General features: G+C 39.9%; 1 protein-coding gene across 1 annotated transcript; it reads right to left on the bottom strand.

Moving 5' to 3' along the window:
- Positions 1-5901: 5901 nt before the first annotated feature.
- LOC143284133 (GTP-binding protein 8-like) lies at positions 5902-18847 on the bottom strand. The gene is made up of 6 exons (XM_076590787.1): positions 18805-18847; positions 15153-15251; positions 14533-14663; positions 12771-12870; positions 9918-10039; positions 5902-6347 (listed from the first exon to the last, which is right to left on the bottom strand). The coding sequence occupies exons 1-6, from the start codon at positions 18841-18843 to the stop codon at positions 6266-6268; spliced, it is 573 nt and encodes a 190-aa protein (XP_076446902.1). The 5' UTR covers positions 18844-18847; the 3' UTR covers positions 5902-6265.
- Between the last annotated feature and the right edge of the window lie 646 nt (positions 18848-19493).

Below are 19493 nucleotides of genomic sequence, written 5' to 3'. Positions count from 1 at the left end.
CTCGAGGAACTATACAGGCTATGATGATGAATAATACGGGCAGGCAGTGCGTGTGTACCTCAGTGTGTCTGCACCTCAGTGACTCAGCTCAGCTACACCAAATACCTCGATTACCGGCTCCATCGGTGTCCAGTGTGTGTGTGTGCCGGTGAGTGTGTGTGTGTGTGCAGTGTGCCGTATGTTCAGTCAATGTGTGTGTGTGTCCCGTGTGTGTGTTTCTGTGTGTGCCAGTGAGTGTGTGTGTATGTGTGTGTGCCAGTGAGCCTGAGTGTGTGTATGTGTGCGTACGTGTGTGTGTGTGTGTGTGTGTGTGTGTGTGTGTGTGAGCACAATAACACACCGTCACACACAGTGTGTGTGACCGTGTGTTATTATGTGTGTGTGCCAGTGTGTGTGTGTGTGTGTGCCAGTGTGTGTGTGTGTGTGTGTGTGTGTGTGTGTGTGTGTGTGTGTGTGTGTGTGTGTGTGTTCGTTCTTTAGCGTCTTTTCACTACCAGTGATAGTAGACGATTAAAACAATACACAAAAAAATGGGGGGTGGGGGGAGGGGGGCGGTTGGGGGGGTGGGGGTGGAAGAGAAAAACAGAAAAAGTAGAAAACGACCAAAAAATGCATAACTAACATGCAATTACATTTAACAGTAACAATTCAATAATGATAACAATAATCAGAAAACACTGAGTGCCACGGTCATGTCAGTGTGTGTGTGTGTGTGTAGTGACTGCGCGGCCGTGCGTGGGTGGGAGGAAGATGTAGAGGAGAGGCACTTGTAAGACTGCTTCTTTTTTTTTTTTTCTTTTTTTTTTTTCACTGCGCGTGTGTTTTCATTATTCATTTTTCTGATAGAAGACAACACACGTTCACTGTGAGGCTTTCATTCTAAGTTCCCTCTTCATCATCCTTTTCTTATTCCTGCAGGGTTTTCTGTTGTTGTTGTTTTTCCTCAGTGTTCTGTCAGTTGTTTCCTCAACAACCCTTAGTCCCCAACTCTCTCCAGCTGCTGTCTCAGCATTACTGTCCTGTCTTCTGAACGTGCTGATCGAGCCTGCTCTTTCTTCATGGACGCAGTCATGGACAAGGGACTGAAATTATCCCCAGGAAAACCGACGCACAGTAATTTCCCTTTGCAAATGTTATTATAGTTTTCCTTAATCGGGCTTTTTTCTATAATTACCATTTAATCAAAAATATCATATGAAACAAGATATTGTCACATAGTTACTTGTGTTTTTACAAAGATCTGGATAGATTACTTGACTTAATGCAATCATATATAAATATGACAAAAACTAATAACATTTTACCCCCTTTTTTTTAAGTTTCATAATAACAAATGGTGAGTATTTCACATTGTTGATTGTGTTTAAGTGAAAGATTTCTTCTAATACTTGTGATTGTTTGGCTAGGAGATGTGCTGACACTCCTACAAGTGAAATTGAATTAATGAAATAGTGTCATTTTATAGTAAGGTCGTATATTTAACAACTTAATAGAGACCATTTGCGCGCAATTCGCCATGTTTCATAGCTAACCGTTTCTGGGTGGACAGCTTCCCATCCCGCACTGAACGAAGGAGGCATTTGTGTGGAGTGATGGCCTAGAGGTAACGCGTCCGCCTAGAAAGCGAGAGAATCTGAACGCGCTGGTTCGGATCACGGCTCAGCCGCCAATAATTAATTTCTCCCCTCCACTAGACCTTGTGTGGTGGTCTGGACGCTAGTCATTCGGATGATCCCGTGTGCAGCATGCACTTAGCGCACGTAAAAGAACCCACGGCAACAGACAGCTTCTCCTGTACACTGTCCTCACACGTATTTGTATTTCTGTTTGACAAAGAGTAATGACAGCTTCTCCTGTACAGTGTCCCCACATGTATTTCTTTTTATCACAACAGATTTCTCTGTGTGAAATTTGGGCTGCTTCCCTGAGGGAGAGCGTGTCGCTACACTACAGCACCACCCATTTTTTGGGTATTTTTTCCTGCGTGCAGTTTTATGTTTTTTTCAATCTGAGTGGATTTTTCTACAGAATTTTGCCAGGAACAACCCTTTTCATTACTCTTTGTCAAACAGAAATACAAACACATGTGAGGACAGTGTACAGGAGAAGCTGTCATTACTCTTTGGCAGATGTGGTGTAGCGTATATGGATTTGTCCGAACGCAGTGACGCCTCCTTGAGCTACTGATACTGATAAACAAGGTCAGTTAGTTGTAAGTGTGTTTTATTCATTGGAGATTGTTTTTTGTGGTGTGTGTTTGTTTTATTCATTGGAGATTGTGTTTTTTGTGGTGTGTGTTTGCAAGGCTCGACTGACTCTGATACCCACCCATTAAATTTACCAGTTCAAATAAAGCTTCTGCCGAACACTGAAGTGGAAATGCTCTTGGCAACCAGTTTCTGACAGTGTCAGTGGAAGGATATGTGAGCAGTTACCTACAGTTCGCATTTCCCTCCTCTCCTTGAGAACTTAGATATTTCCACCCAAACCGTCACCCAGTTTTTGAGTTTTCTACTTCTTCTAAGCCCTGCATTACATTTCTTTTTCATTTCCTCTTCTCATCCTTTTCAATTTATTACTGCGGGGTTTGTTTTCTTCTCGGGTTTTTTTTGTTTTTTTCTCCTATTAGTCATTTCCTGAGCAGTCTAATATCATCATCTTAGATGAACAGACTATAAATAAATAAATGAATCATCTCAACATTCCTCAGTCTCCATACTCTTCCGGGTAGCTGCTGACTGAACTATCCTGTCTTCTGAACATGCTGACTGAGCCTGTCCTTTCTTTGCCGGTGCAGTCCTGGACAAGGTCTGCAGGAAAGACTGATAAATAGTACTGAACTTCCCTTTGATGTTTTTGACTTTCTGCATTCATTATCAGTTGTTTCGCTTGTCAGTTTAACGACTTCTCTTTTACAAAGTCCTTTAAGTCATTTCCTGTAACTGTATTTAGAGGGGTTTTTTTTTTTGTTTCCAAATTTCACCCACATTTTTACCCTTATTTGCCCAGTTTCCCCCAACCCTCCATTCATTCACATCTCCCACCCCTTCTAACCGATAATACTCAGATGTATTAAAAAATACTTTAACAAAATGTCTTTAATCACCGATATGTGTGATGGGACATTAAACAAAAAACAACATTCCCTTTGTAAATTTTATGTAGGTTTCTTTTTAACTGAGGGTTGTTTTTGTTTTTGTTTTTCTAATCATCAGATGTAGTCTGTGTTTTATAAGAAACAATATATCAAGAAGACATATGTACACTGAAATTGTTGGTATTGAAAGGCAGAATTCAATTATATGTAAATATATGCTGGTCAGGCATCTGCTTGGCAGATGTGGTGTAGCGTATATGGATTTGACCAAACGCAGTGACGCCTCCTTGAGCTACTGATAGTGATACTGTAAATATATTATGAAACTGAAAGATTCTGGTCATTCCAAATTTTATAATCCTACTATTGTATATGAGTCACAATTGATTATACTCATATATGTTACAGATGGAAAATTTTTTTTTTTTTTTTTTTTGCAGGGGGCTTTTGACACTCCATCAATTAACAATGACAAACACAATTTCAGCAAAGTAGGGTAGGTATGCCTAATAATTATTGCGAACCATCCAAACAAAGCGACCAGCTCAACATGTGTATTGTACAGATAACAGGTTGCATGACAGTCAAATGCAGCTATTCTGTTGTTTTTTTTAATACTTTCCCCAACTGGTTGCACCAGAAGCCGCTTGTCTGTTCCTTCTTTTCAACGGTTGAAATAGCAGGGGTATTTGAGGGTAAATGTGAACGGGCAAGTCTAGATGGGTTTGTGTACATGTGGACAATTAAAACAGAAGCAGGTGTTGAACTCAGACTTGAAATATTATTGGCACACCGCACCAGACTGTTGTATTGTTCAGTGGTTTTGATCACACATGCACGCACACACACATTCAAACACACATACCCCACACCACACGCAAACTTATGACAGCACTCAGTAACTGTGGAGCATTGTTTGCAGATACACTTACATCAAAGTACCCTCTGAAGTCATTGCAAACGACACTATTTTAGATATTCATGTCAAAACTGACTTTCTGATCTGTCACCAGCATGCTTTCTTAACTTTTCCTGGCACTGGTAATACACAATTCATTCAAATATTCACTCAAATCATCTATTTCAAACTGTGTCAAAATTAAAGTTGGGTCTTCCTTGCTTCCTGCAGCGCCTGACTGTCTATCAGTTCTGGCATTTCAGGAGAGAAGCCTACAGGACATTTACCAGCATCTATCCCATAAAGAGATGAGAACTGTTATCTGTTGTTGCCTGCCCACGGTGTGGCCGCATTCATGTGTTTGCCTTTGGGCCACGTTCTCATCTCTGGAGTCACCGACATCTTCATTTGCAATGGACCTCCATGAGAATGTGGGGGTGTATATATATATATGTGTGTGTGTGTGTCCATGGTAAACATTTACAAAATTATGTTCTCCACACTACACCAGTCCCTACAGTATTAAAATAGCCAAGACAACAGCTCTGATGTGGATATGTGTTTGTATGGATCTAAAAATAATGTCTGTGTCATCATAGTGACTGTCTGGGTGGACAGGTTCCCACCCCACACAGAACGACTATGTGGCTACATTCAGTCACATTCCTCCACACCACGCCGCTAGTATTACCAAGGGCAGCATCTCTCTAACACTTGTTTTTCTGTTTCTGGGTGGACAGCCTCCCACCCCACACTGAACGACTAGGTGGCTACGTTCAGTCAGTGACTACATGACGCTATAGCAGGCATGTGAGGACACTGTGTAGAGCGGGCCACTGTATAAGGGTAGCTGTCATCACTCTTTCTTAAATAGTAATTATAATATTTTATTTTTATATAGCGCAAGCTCTAAGCGCTTTACAATCCAGTACCTAAAGTGAAACAAGCATATAAAAAGTAGTAGAAACATAAAAACAGAATCATTAATATTATAAATTTAAAAAAAACAATGCATAAAACTCACAAAGTAACATACTGTCAATACTACAACTATTACACTCCAACACTCACACTAACACCCACACACAGACACACACATATTTAAACAGCTGAGATGACAGCAATTTTCACTTAAAATACATACATGTAAAAAAGGAACATAATTGTAATCCGCATGCCACAGATTTTGTAAAAATTGTAAAATAAAATTTTGGATAGAAAAGGTAAAAGGGGTAAAAAACGGGTCATTCTCCCTTTCGAACCACACCACCACCATCCATCTACCCACTCCCATTCTCTCTACTCTCCCATCACACACACTCACATTGCCATGGGCCTGGGACAACAGCACAATAAGGTCAGTTAGTTGCAAGTCCATTCATTGAAAATTGTGTTTTTTGTGGGACGCGCATGTGGGTTCTTTTCTGATTCTGATTTGAAATCATTTATCTTCAAGTTTGATTTGCTTTGATTTGCTTTTAAACATTTCTGGAAGATTTCCGTTTTGATGTGTTTTCATGTTATACTTTGTTTTGTAAATCTGTTATGTTTAACAAACAAGGGATATGATCAGGAGGTTTGGTTTGTTTGATAAAGGATGAACTTTGCCCTTTGTTAAAACTGTTGCTGTTATTCATTATAATTTTGTGTGCTTTTCATTGATAGGAATTTATTTGAACTTGATATCCTGTATTTTTGTTCATATGATCCTCCAGAAAGCTATCTGGGCTTTTTTTTGGTACTTATTTCCATATCAATAAAGGGATGGATTAACTTGAAGAGTGTTTGACTGACTGTCTTATCAAATAATGGTTCTTGGTGATTTGAATAGTGGGACTTCTGACATTCACCAGGATCTGTCTTTCAAAGATAATTTCTACATACACCAAAAAAGTTGTTTTTGGGGTTTGTTTTTTTTTGCACATCATGATGTTCTGGCGACATTTGTTGAATCAACAGTAAATTGCTGCTAAAAATGTGCACTGTGTTATGTTTGAGAATATCAAATGGTGTATGTGAGGGCTACCGTGAAGGTTGCTATACAAATATCATTTCCAATGCTGGAAGCAATGTCAATGATGATTACATCATATTTTCAAATGATCTTTTTACTATTGTGTTTAAATCATGCAAATAAACTGTGTCAGAACGCATGGATTCTGTCCATTTATTAGTGACACTTCATGCTGTGTTCCCTCTTTCATCATGCCCCAAAGAAGGAAACTGTGCAAGTTCCAAACTTTTTGTGAACCCTGTCGATGTAACTTCAGCTACAGCCCTTGGACAGCAATGCAGCCTGTGATGTAGGCGATGAAGGTCTGCAGCAGAATCAAACCATCACCAGTTTTGGAGCTGAAACAGAAAAAAGAAAAAAAGAAACTTGAGTTTACTGAAGACAAAATAAAGGTGGGTACATTTTGCAAGATGTACCACAAAAGCCAGTTTCAGTTTCCAGTTTCAAGAAGGAGTCACAGTGTGTGCACTGATCTGTGTCAGCTACACCACATCTGCTGTTAACCCTTTGAGCCCTGACCACCACTTTACCGGTGGTGGCATAATGCCTGGCCACCGGTTGAGTGGTGCGTAAACACTTGTGTCGTGTTTTGCTATTGGTTGACTTATATTGAAGAGCCAATCAGAAAAACTGTAATATTCTGACGTCAGCGAACGTAGTACCAACATTGCCGCGCCTTTTCACTGTGTTTTGTGCATGTGCTTTGGATAAAAAAAGATTGATTTCTACCATGAAGCGTGCAGAGTCTCAATCTGACACGCCTCCTTTGATCAACTGATTCTGCATGCTCAGATTAATTTTCAACATCACTATCTGTAGCAAAATCATCCGATTCGAATTCCACCTCACTATCAGAGTAATCATTGTCATACTCTACTTCCAATAAATCATCAAGCATATCAATTACTTGCTGCGTTGTGTACAGTTGTTTTCTTGCACGTTTTGTCCCTGATTTCTGCCCTGATGGGCCAGGTTGAGACTGCACGCTTCAAGTGTTTACATACCGCTCAACCGGTGGCCGGGCATTATGTCATTTTTCTCTGCCACCAGTAAAGCGGTGGTCAGGGCTCAAAGGGTTTAATACCAAATATTTGCAAATTTTGGCTCAGGAGCTCAGGCAGAAGGGTTAAAATTGCTCAGGAACTCAGGGCTCAAAGGGTTAAAAAAAAAAAAAAAGTAAAATAAATTAAATTAAATAAAAAAAAAAAATTTTTTTTTTTAAAAAGGCCAATAGGCCTATGGCAGGCTCTCAACAAAATAGAAACACAAACATTGATGTGTAATCACAACCCCATGTGCACACACAAAATATATTACACACTCATTTCATATCGCAGACACTACACAGTTTAAGATTCAGGAATGTCTCAAAGCAAGCAGACTGATCCATATAGCATATGCTACAACATGCTTTGGAATTGAATAAATAAATAAAGGAGCACACCTGGCCTGGAGGCCTTGAGACTTTGCAACATCTGATTTTTGTAGAGTTGGCACTTAGATGGTTATCACACAAACACACATAAAGTATGTAGACAAGTACACAAACACTTGCGCTCACACACGTATAACACAGACATCTGTATGTATAAAGTAAAGTATGTAAGCTGCAAGTATTTTTCTCCCATGCCTCAAAATGAAATGACACCTGGTCATCTTTTATTTCCCATTCTGACCAACACTAAAGCAATGACCACCTCTTTTTGCCAAAGAAAAGATGTGGGAAAATGGAAATAGAAGACAGTTGAGGAAAGAAATAAATCAAGGTAATAATAATAATGGATACTTATATAGCACACTATCCAGAAATCTGCTCTAGGTGCTTTACAAAAACGCTTTTGTTAACATAAAACATTACATCTATGTTACACACACACACACACACACACACACTGCATACACACATTTTAACATACATGTGTATCTAACAGCTACCCTAACACATACGCACACATAGGCAGGCACAAACTTACATAAACACACGGTAGGAAGAAAGAGAACTGAGTAAACTGGAGAATTAACTGCCTGGACTGAAATGGATTATCTCGGCAAGAGAAATTAAGTGTGGTTAAGTCTGTGACATACAGATTACAAGCATGACAGTAAAATTTGGCATACCACACACACACACACACATATATATATATATATATATATATATATACAACCCACACATACAACAGATTCATAACAAACAAAACCTGATAAAACATTACTTTTCTATTATTTAACACACACACGCACATGCACACACACCACCCACCCTAACGCACGCACACAAAACACAGGCATCCACACACGTTTTGCATGTTCACTTGCACAACATATTAAACAAATATGATGAAGTCAACATAAAATAACACCAAGCTGTAAAACAGCACAACAATGGTTAAACAAAAGAGGCATAAAAACATCAAATCACAACAGTAAAATTAAATTTTTTACAGTAAACTACTAAAACATCTCAACTTCAATGCAATGGCATAAACATCCTAACTTCTAAATAAAAAATAAAAAAGCTTTCCATCTTCCTTCCTCTATCTCTCCATCCATCCATCCATCTCCCGCCTCTTTCCAACATTCCTCTGCCTAACACTTAACTCCTTCAGTGCCATGTGCCACGGGGAAAAACAGTTGAAAGTGGTGTTTCAAGTCATAAATCAATATCGAAAACAATAAGCCTAAAACTGAAAAAAAAAAAAAAAAAAAAAAAAAGGTATGGTGATATGCCACTGTAGATAATGTGTGAATTTTCAGCCTCCCAGAGTTATTTCCCTTTTTCTGATGATGTAATCACTGTACGTGTATGTACTATGGCAGTCAAGGGGTTAAACACAGCAACAAACAAGCATGCAGACACACACACACACTTTACCCCTTGACATCATTTTGGTGAAAGTGCATTGGTACCATGCAGAGAAGACTGTTTTCAGACTGAAAAGTGTGGATTAGTGTATGGAACCAGCACAAGGGTTGACTTTCTAGTGGATTGCATGATTTTTTAAAAATTGTTTTTGAAATTCATAAAAGTGAGTAGAAAATCATATTTTGTGGTCAGGATTCAAAGCCATGAAAATACAGAAAATTTAAAATGGCAGGTAAGTATGCATGCATACAAATGTACACACATACAGACACATGGACAACCAAATCAAGGTTATTACACATGCAAGTCAAATAAGCTGCTGTCAATCAGGCGTGTTTCATGAGCGCTGGAAGCACGGGGTCAGTTCAATTCACTCAACATAGTTTATTGTCTGCTTCAAACAATTCTTCTTCTGCGATCACTCGTATGCACACGAGTGGGCTTTTACGTGTATGACTGTTTTTACCCCGCCATTTAGGCAGCCATATTCCGTTTTTGGGGGTGTGCATGCTGGATATGTTCTTGTTTCCATAACCCACCGAACGCTGACATGGATTACAGGATCTTTAACGTGCGTATTTGATCTTCTGCTTGCATATACACACGAAGGGGGTTCAGGCACTAGCAGGTCTGCACATATGTTGACCTGGGAGATCGTAAAAATCTCCACCCTTTACCCACCAGGCGCCGTCACCGTGATTCGAACCCGGGACCCTCAGATTGACAGTCCAACGCTTTAACCACTCGGCTATTGCGCCCGCCACTTCAAACAATTAAAACAGAAAATTTTCTTTGGGCTCATTCAAATACTCGTCAAAGGACAAATATGAAATGTAAAAATAAACAAATAATCGGTACCCCCTTCCCTGATCATCATGCACACACCAATCATCGGGTAGAATAAAAACATTCAGATTGGAAAAACATAACATACTAAGACACAAGTGAAACAAAACAAAAAAAGTAAGTTATTGATCTGTACACCATTCCTTGATAGCTATTTCAATAAACAATCTGAAAATATATAACTTAGGGGTCTCACCTGACAAGGAATGGCTGTGAGAAGCACCCATGGCCCCCAGACTCCTCACACGTCTTCATCATGGCCAGTACGTTCTGCAGCAGTTTGTGTCGCCCCGCCTTGTCAATCTTCGTCATCACCACCTGTGGTCACACACCTGTCTTCAGGAAAATCACACTATCACAGTGCTTGACAAGAGAACAAGAGAGGCAAGGCCTTCAAGACTCACTTGTGATACACTGAAAAAAAAAATCCAAGCTTTTTATGTATTGTGTATAATTTCAAAATGTAATGTTTAAGATGAGAAAGATCAGTTTAAAGCGAATTATGTCCCATAGCATTAATTTCCCTTTTTTACTATCTGCACCAAAACGTTTGCAAAATAAATAAAACTTCCATGTTTAGCAAAAGAAGTTCCTGTTTGAACAAAAATGATAATGACTGCTCTTGTTGTTGGGTCAGAATATCAGATCAAAGTGCCAAGTTTCGAGAATACAAAAAATATAAATATAACAGTAAATGCAGTTTGCATATAACTAGGCTTCATTTTTTTTTTTTTTTTTTTTTTGTGCCCATCCCAGAGGTGCAATATTGTTTTAAACAAGATGACTGGAAAGAACTGAATTTTTCCTATTTTTATGCCTAATTTGGTGTCAACTGACAAAGTATTTGCAGAGAAAATGTCAATGTTAAAGTTTACCACGGACACACACACACACACACACACACACACACACAGACAACCGAACACCGGGTTAAAACATAGACTCACTTTGTTTACACAAGTGAGTCAAAAATCGACAGAGTTAGAAACACCGATAGACAAATATACAGACAGACAGAGACAGAAAAATAGAGAGTTCATTAACACTTCATCATTTTTGATGCATCTCCTCAAAAACAAGCTCAATCCCCGTGAAAAGACTGGTGAACAATGTAGAGGCTAAAGCCAACATGCTAAAAGCACCAAATAAAAATACAACTGACAGAAAGTGAGACTGAACAAGCCCACTGCAGAATGGAAATATATCCAGAAAGGGACCAAGGGAAGCAACCAAGTGTTGTGGATAAATCGGTAAAGAAGAGGGAAGTGGCAGAATGAGTAAGATGCCCATCTGTCAATACAGTCTCTGAGCGTCTGCTTTGAATCACCCTTATTCCCAAGTCTGACAGGAAAATCAAACTTAGCATCTAGCCATTTGGATGAGATGGTAAACTGAGGTCCCACGTGCAGTACAGACTAACCACTCTGAGAATGAACCCATGGCAACAACAGTATTGTCTTCTGGCATATTCTGCCGAAGAAATCCATTCTGACAGGTACACTAAAAAACACATGCATGTACTCAAGGCCTGACAAGTGCACAGGGTTGTGCTGCTGGTCAGGCACCTGTGTAGCAGACATGGCGTAGCGCATACATATATATGGATTTGTCTGAACACACTGACACCCTCTTCAGAAGACGAAAGTGAAACTGAAACTTTGGATAAAAAGTGTCAAGAGGTAGAGGGAAGAGAGAGACAGAAAGGCTGACTGACCACAAATGGTTAGAACGCTCCCTGATAGACCTTCCGCCCCGTGGTACACACAAGACATTCATCTTGCAAAACGCAAACGTCGCCAATTGGAACAGCGATGGCGATCAGCAAAACTGAAAGTCCACAATCAAATCTTCCAAAAACAAATAAAAATAAAGTCAAACATATGATCTCATCAGCGAAGACAAACTTCTTTTCTTCTCAAGTTCTCGATGCCACATTCACCAAATCTCTTTACTCTATCATGTCAAATCATCTTGGTACTGCAAAAAAGACTCCTCTTCCTTCAGCCTACACTTTATCTGAACTCCCCAATGTCTTCTCTTTCTTTTTTGACAAAGTCCAGAATATTCGTACCATCTTAGACCAAATGCCTTTCCAGCCTACTCATCCTGATCCTCAATTCAACGGCACTCCTCTCCATTCCTTCAATCCCTTGACTGAAACAGAAGTCCATGAAATCCTGAAAGAAATGACAAAATCCTGTGAGCTCAATCCTATGCCAGCCTCTGTCTTTTCCCAGTGTGTCTCACAGCTTCTCCCCACAATCACCAACATTGTCAACTCATCCCTTCTCACTGGAATGTTTCCATCAACTTTCAAAACTGCAATCGTCCGGCCAATTCTGAAGAAATCCAACCTTGACGCAAACATTTTGAAAAACTATCGACCAGTTTCTAATCTTCCATTCCTGTCCCTTACTCCTTGAAAAAACTGTCCTGAAGCAGCTCAACAATCACCTTTGTTTCAATAATCTCATCCACCATTCTCACTCTTCTCGACTTGTCAACCGCCTTGGAATGAACTTCCTCTTTCGCTTCGTCAAGTCTCCACACTCAGCTCTTTCAGGTCTGGCCTTAAAACCCACCTCTTCCCAAAATGGCCTCCCTTCCCTGCCTCTTCCTTGTCTTCAGTTTCTCCAGTTTTAGAGTTATGCGTGCGTGAGAATGACTGGTGCGAAAGCGCTTTGATTTGTCTCTGCACAAGATTCAGCGCTATATAAATACCATTATTATTATTATTATTATTATCGCCTGAGTTTCCTGAGTTCAATCCCTGTCACACTTGGTGGCTTAAGGATGGAGATTTTTCCTGTCTCCCAGGTCAACATATGTGCAGAGCTGCTAGTGCCTGAACTCCCTTCGTGGGCACACAAAAGATCAACTACGCATTCGGTGGGTTATGGAAACAAAAACACACCTGGCATGCACCTCTCTGAGTATGCTGGCCTACACAGCAGGGGTAAAAACGGTCATACATGTAAGAGCCCACTCATGCATATGAGCGAACACGGGAGTCGCAGCCCACAAATGAAAAAGAAGAAGAAGAACTGACCGTAAAGGGAACACCAAACTCCCGCAGCATGTCCAGAGCGACAACATCTGTGGACGTCAGCCCCGCCACCCCGTCCACCAGCAGGAACGTTCGACACAACCTGTCATGATTAACACAGAGTTACACATGTTGAACATCATCAACAACACTGTGTGTCATCTGCTTCTGTGGACTTTGAAAGAAAAGGAAAAGATTGTTATGTGTGTAAAGTCTTATAAACAACACTGTGTGTCATCTGCTCTGTATACAAACAATGGAAACTGACTCTATTAGTCTATATGAATAAAAAGCAGAACTCTTGCAAGAAGAGAGGAGGTGACAAGAAGAAAACGCTAGACTTGGGAGGGCGATGTTCATGTGATGGACTTTGTCAACAAAAACACGACGGTAATAGCAGATGTTGTGTAGTCTAGCTTAAGTGGAGCAAATACAGTAAGACTATTGTGAAATTTGCTTTACAAGTTTGATTATTAACATACAGCTTTTATAAACACACAACCAACAGCATTCAGTCCAATCTGAATTCATTCTGCTTTCATAGTTTCAGTTTCTCAAGAGGCGTCACTGCGTTTGAACTAAACCATATACGCTACGTCACATCTGCAAGGCATATACCTAACGAGCAACATAGCCTAACACACTAGTCAGGCCTCGAGTGCATGCATGCATATATATTTATACCTACATATACATACATACATACATATATATATATATATATATATATATATATATATATATATATATATATTGGTATACCTTCCACAGTGCATTTCTACAGAATTTGCCAGAGGACAGCACTCATGTTGCCATGTGTTCTGTTTCAGAGCACCAGTTGTATACTGCACGTGAGACCTTGGTGTGTCATCTCATCCAAATGACTGAACGCTCAGTTTCATTTTCCATTCAAACACAGGAGAAAGGGCAAGACTGGGATTTGAACCCAAACCCTTACGGAGACTGTATTGGCAGATAAGTGTCTTAACCATTCTGCTACTTTCCTCCTGTACAAGCAAATAATGTTTGACAAAACCTGTAGTGATTCATGCACATACGCACACATGCGCACACATATCATTACATATACACATGCCTGCATGCCTTTCTTCTTCTTCTTCTGCGTTCACTCGTATGTACACAAGTGGGCTTTTACATGTATGACCATTTTTACCCCGCCATGCAGGCAGCCATACTCCGTTTTCGGGGGTGTGCATGCTGGGTATGTTCTTGTTTCCATAACCCACCGAACGCTGACATGGATTACAGGATCTTTAACATGCGTATTTGATCTTCTGCTTGCATATACACACAAGGCGGTTCAGGCACTAGCAGGTCTGCACATGTTGACCTGGGAGATCGTAAAAATCTCCACCCTTTACCCACCAGGTGCCGTCACCATGATTCGAACCCGGGACCCTCAGATTGACAGTCTAACACTTTAACCACTCGGCTATTGTGCCCGTCGCCTGCATGCCAACACCTAGACATCTGTGAAAACAGATCTGTACAAATCTGAGGTTGGAGGCCAGATTTGAACTGAGATTTTGTGACACCATGGCATATTTGGTGGGAAAGTTTATACCAGATGACAGGACCAAGGTATGAAAAGGCATGCTGATGTCCATCAAACTTGCTGACATGCCACTACATGACTGGAAGAACTTTACTTTTAGCAACCATCTCTTACCCAGGGAAGGCAAGTAGAAATTTGGGGAGGGACGAGTAAAAATCAACTGGGAATTTCTAGCTCTTCAGCCGGTACCTGCGACTGCTGCTGAGGTAAACTTCAACTGACTGCTGGAAGTTGCGAGGCATGTTGTAGCCGTAGCCAGGCATGTCGACCAGAGTGAAGCGGCGTCCCAAGCGGAACAGGTTGACCGTCTTTGTGTGACCCTGCACAACATCGACTGATCACTCCTGATGTAAAACTTTTTTTTTATTTCAAAATCTACTTTATACACTAAGTTATCTATCACTTTCCTCCCTCCAGTCCTACATACACACCCACTTTACTGAATGAATGTAAACAAACAACTAGAGACTGCTGACCAGTATCTTATTTACTTATTTATGAAATAAGAGAGTTGTCAATGATTCTGTGCGCGTGTGTGTGTGTGTGTGTGCACGCGCGCATGTGTATTAAATACATATATATACGTATACATGTTATGTATCAAAAAAATATATATGTCTGTAATGATACTGTAGCAACACTAGAATTCTCATCACAACCTAGGCATTGAAGGAGACTGACAAATCTCTATAATTGTATAAATTATCAAGGATTTCAAAGACCAGTCTTAAAAGTTAAGTTTCATCACTTGAAAAATATTTCATTGCATTCAGACTGAAGAAACCCATACATACACAAAATCAACTCACTGGTTTCTTTGACACCCGAACATTGACCTGTGGGTGTGCATTCAGAAGAACGCTGATCAAGGATGATTTCCCAACATTGCTGCGCCCAAGGAAACATACCTGCAAACAAGTTTGACAAAAGCCCATTGTATTTGTATTCGTATTTCTTTTTATCACAACATATTTCTCTGTGTGAAATTCGGGCTGCTCTCCCCAGAGAGAGTGCATCGCTATACTACAGCGCCACCCATATTTTTATATTTTTTCCTGCGTGTAGTTTTATTTGTTTTTCCTATCGAAGTGGATTTTTCTGCAGAATTTTGCCAGGAACAACCCTTTTGTTGCCGTGGGTTCTTTTACATGTGCTAAGTGCATGCTGCACACGGGACCTCAGTTTATCATCTCATCCGAATGTTCACAGTATAAACAATTACACTTACAAGCAAGGAAAAACTAAGTGTATCCATGCACGCTACATCATAAATTGGTTAAGGAAAGTTTGAAGTTGCATGACAAAGAAAAGGAGACATGTAAATGATGTATATGTATATATATATATATATATATATATATATATATATATATATTCTTTGTGGGCTGCAACTCCCATGCTGGCTCATAAACATGTACAAGAGTGGGCTTTTAGTACGTGTGTGACCGTTTTTACCCTGCCATGTAAGCAGCCATACTCCGTTTTTGGGGGGAGACATATGTATGTATCTGACATTTTTCTAGATCTGAAACAATGGAGTAATCTTGAGTATTTTAAACATGACTACCTTGATGAAAGAGTCATCAAACCAAACAGTTTGACTGGAGAGCAAGTAGATCGATTTGACACATCCAGTGAACAGTTTTTATATAATGCAAATTTCTTTATGAATACTTCATGTTTTGCTTTACTGACAAGTATGCTGCATCTCATCTCAGAAACAACTGTAGAACTCCATTTCTAACTGAGTAATTCTAAGATCTATCACAGGTTTCCAATACCCACCACCACCACCACCACCACCAACCCCCCCCCCCCCCCCCAAAAAAAAAAAAAAAAAAAAAAAAAAAAAAAGTTGAAAATAGCTAAAGCACATAATTTCAGCTCAGTGGCTGGTTCTGCACCCTAACATACTTCTGTCCCACTGCAGATTTGCAGTCCATCCCACCCTGCCCTGGATTCTTTGAGTTTAACTGACACATGTTTAAAACTGCAAATGTTACAAAAGTCCCATGGCTTCTGAACATTCACAAACTATGGTTCTTTGTCCTGGAAATCTCTTTTAAAATACATCAGACATTGTTGTTTTTATGTCACTCAAAGCTAACCTTGCAGGATCTTTGTTCAAACAATATTTTAAAAGCATAGCCCTGTCTCATGAAAAAAATAAATGTGTGTATGCATGCATGCAGGGCAGGTTCTGTGACTGTATACTTATCTGGGACAGGGAGAGAGAGAGGAAGGAGCAGTCAAAGTATTGGGCAAAGAAGAAAAGAGAATGAATGATTTAAAATTAAGATATCTTATTGCAGGTAAGCATGTGTGTGCATAACTGTGTGTGTGAGAGTCACTCTCTGTGGTTTTCTCCTTTTTTTTTTCTTTTTTCTTTGTGTGTGTGTGTGTGTGTGTGTGTGTGCTTTTTGTTTTGTTAACAGAAAAATAAGAGCACGTCCCTTCCCCCCCCCCCCCCCCCCAACCTCCCCACCCCCCAACAATTATGTCCTGCTGTATATTGTTATCATTTTTCAAATGATGTTCATGATAATGATGATCTGTGTTGCAGACCTGTTTGGTTTATATTGATATTGATCAGTTGTGAAAACAAAAACTTCCTGGTGGCAAAAATGGTCCTGTTACAGACTGGATACTTTTTGATCCAACACACTGATTTCAGCAGCATGTACCTCGGGCAAATTCAAATCAGCGACTTGTCCTCCATCAGCATATGAGCCGACAAATGTGGCTGGGTGTTTCACATTGCTGCCCTCAGGGCCTTGGAAGATCAACATGGCTTTATCCATCTCAGTTTTGGATGGACAAAAAACCATCTGCTCCCTGGAGAAAATAGGCACACTGACATACTTCTGGAGCTCCAGTAGTGGATTCACAAAGCTATCTGATGCTTGGTTTGACTTGATTCCTCGTGCTGGTGTGTGTCTGTGTGGTGCATGACAATGATCCTTATGTCGTCCATGTTTACAAAGACACCAGAGTCTATTCCTTGAAAAGTGATGCAAACTTCTGACTGGCTGTTGAGTCCATTTTTTATTACTTCTATCTGACAAATTATTATAAAGAAAAGCAGTTCTGTGAACACTTGTATGCTGTGAACTACATACAACTAAACTTGGGAATGCATGTCTGAACTTCCTTATCACTGTTCGATACGTGGTAAGGTTGGCTGCAGTCATCATCAACTTTTCTCTTCGATCTTGTTGACGTCAGGCTCAGGCTGTCTCACTCCGCTGAAGCTGACTCATGGAGTTCCAACACGATTAGTGTTTGACACGACACTGAACTAGTTTTCTGGGCATCGATACTTGGCCAAGACGAACAGTCGGAGATATCACCAAAAATGAATTATAAATAATACATTTTATTTGTCTATTGTCACTATCAGTAGTACACACAAATGCAGGATTCTGGTTAATCCGGTAGCCTCGTCAGCTGATCTGTGAACACCATAATCGCAATGGCATCAGCTGCCTGCACACGTGTAGTTTCGTTTTCAGATTTTCTTGTCTCTAAACCGAGCGAAGTCGACAACAAAATGTTGTCACTACGTCAAAACTCAAGCCGCATCTTTAGTTCTTCACCACTACACTCTGTTCTTCGTCACATTCACAGGCTACTTCACTTCAGTTTTGGGGGGTCAACTTTTTAAAGAAAACATTGCTGGACATCCAACCAAGCAGAGAACAAGACAAGGGGAATAAGTCTTACGCTAGTGTACATTTATGACTTTTTGCATAAAACTACACAAATGTAACTAAGTGGGTGAGGAGACGGACAAGATAATGGAAGAAATATTTTTGCGAGTTCAGTCTTCAGTCTCTCACTCTCTCAGTAAACAAAGAAACAGACACAAGGAATTTTTCCCTGAGCCAATTATAATTATTAAAACCAAGAAAAAAAATCTTTCATTCACGCTCTCTTCATCCTGAAAAAAAAATCTTAACACAGGAACAAATGTCTTGACTATCACAAATAACTTTCTTTGCAAAACCTGATGATCCAGTCCCAGGATCGCCTCAGTCCTAGGCCGGACAGCAGCCTACTCACAGTAGTGTCCACTCCACTCACTCGTGGGAAAACTCGGGCACCTCCTCAGTGAACATCCCAGTTCAAGGTCCCTCCACTCCGTGGCCAGTCAACATGGAGCCCTGATAACACTTTTTCCAGTTTTTAGCTCTCGGCACTCCATTTGAATTATTCCTTCTAGATCTAGTCTAGCTAATTCTCAATGTTCCCTTATTTTATTTTATTATATTTGTTATCCTTTCACACCACTCATGCATTCATACAATTTTCCAATTAACAATACAATATTCATTCATGAGTCACTACGTCTTATAAATTACACAAATACACAAAAAAGTATTAATTTATCAAAAAGCAAACATTTCAAAACTCACAGCAAAAACTACTATATTCTCAAGCTATTCAATCAAATTTTCCCACCTGATGTTCGGAACATTCAAGGCACACAGACCACATCATCCGAGCTCTGATGCATTCAGACTGACATTACGGCACATACATATACGCACACACACACACATGAACATGCACAGCTCACGATTCACCCACACTTACCACGTGCAAAACATTTTCACATTCATACAGGTATTCGAAATGTACAAACAAAAATTTCGTTCTTCCTCTGGCCACAGGCATTCGAAACTCACTCTGTCACAAACTTCACCATGCAACTTGCACGGCTATTGAATTTTACTTGGTGTTTTGGAGTATGTTTTATTGTTTGCTGTTAATGATTTATACATTCGGTTCAAATTATATTTTGTTTTCCCAGAATTTAAGATTGCTCCCTTCCCCCTATATTACTCTCTCCATGACTTGTGCATGTGTGTGTGTGTGTGTGTGTGTGTGTGTGTTATTGTTGTTGTAGCTGTTGTTGCTGTTGCTGCTGCTGTATTCTTATTCTTCTTCAGTTTAGCGTCTTTTAACCATGTGTTATTTGACAAACATAGAGGAAAAAGACGGCAACTGGTCAGGGAAAAGTAACAGTTCATGCAGTGTGTGTGTGTGTGTGTGTGTGTGTGTGTGTTAGATAACTTATAATTGGTGACATTTTGTGTAAAAAATGAGATTACAATATAACATCCTTAGAACAAAACACTAATGATAAC

Source organism: Babylonia areolata, chromosome 7 (genome assembly GCF_041734735.1).
Source record: "Babylonia areolata isolate BAREFJ2019XMU chromosome 7, ASM4173473v1, whole genome shotgun sequence".
Lineage (NCBI taxonomy): Eukaryota > Metazoa > Mollusca > Gastropoda > Neogastropoda > Buccinidae > Babylonia > Babylonia areolata.
The sequence above is the reverse complement of the archived record's forward strand: the minus strand, read 5'-3'. Positions and strand labels throughout refer to the sequence as shown.

What these genes read in the sequence shown, in the direction of transcription:
- LOC143284133 (XM_076590787.1), bottom strand. Translation starts at nt 18,843, where the DNA reads ATGATGTGGTCTGTGTGCCTTGAATGTTCCGAACATCAG. An exon ending in TTCGGGTGTCAAAGAAACCA is followed by an intron (nt 14,664 to 15,152) that starts GTGAGTTGATTT and finishes GATGTTGTGCAG; the next exon opens with GGTCACACAAAGACGGTCAA. An exon ending in TCACAGCCATTCCTTGTCAG is followed by an intron (nt 6,348 to 9,917) that starts GTGAGACCCCTA and finishes TTTCTGTTTCAG; the next exon opens with CTCCAAAACTGGTGATGGTT.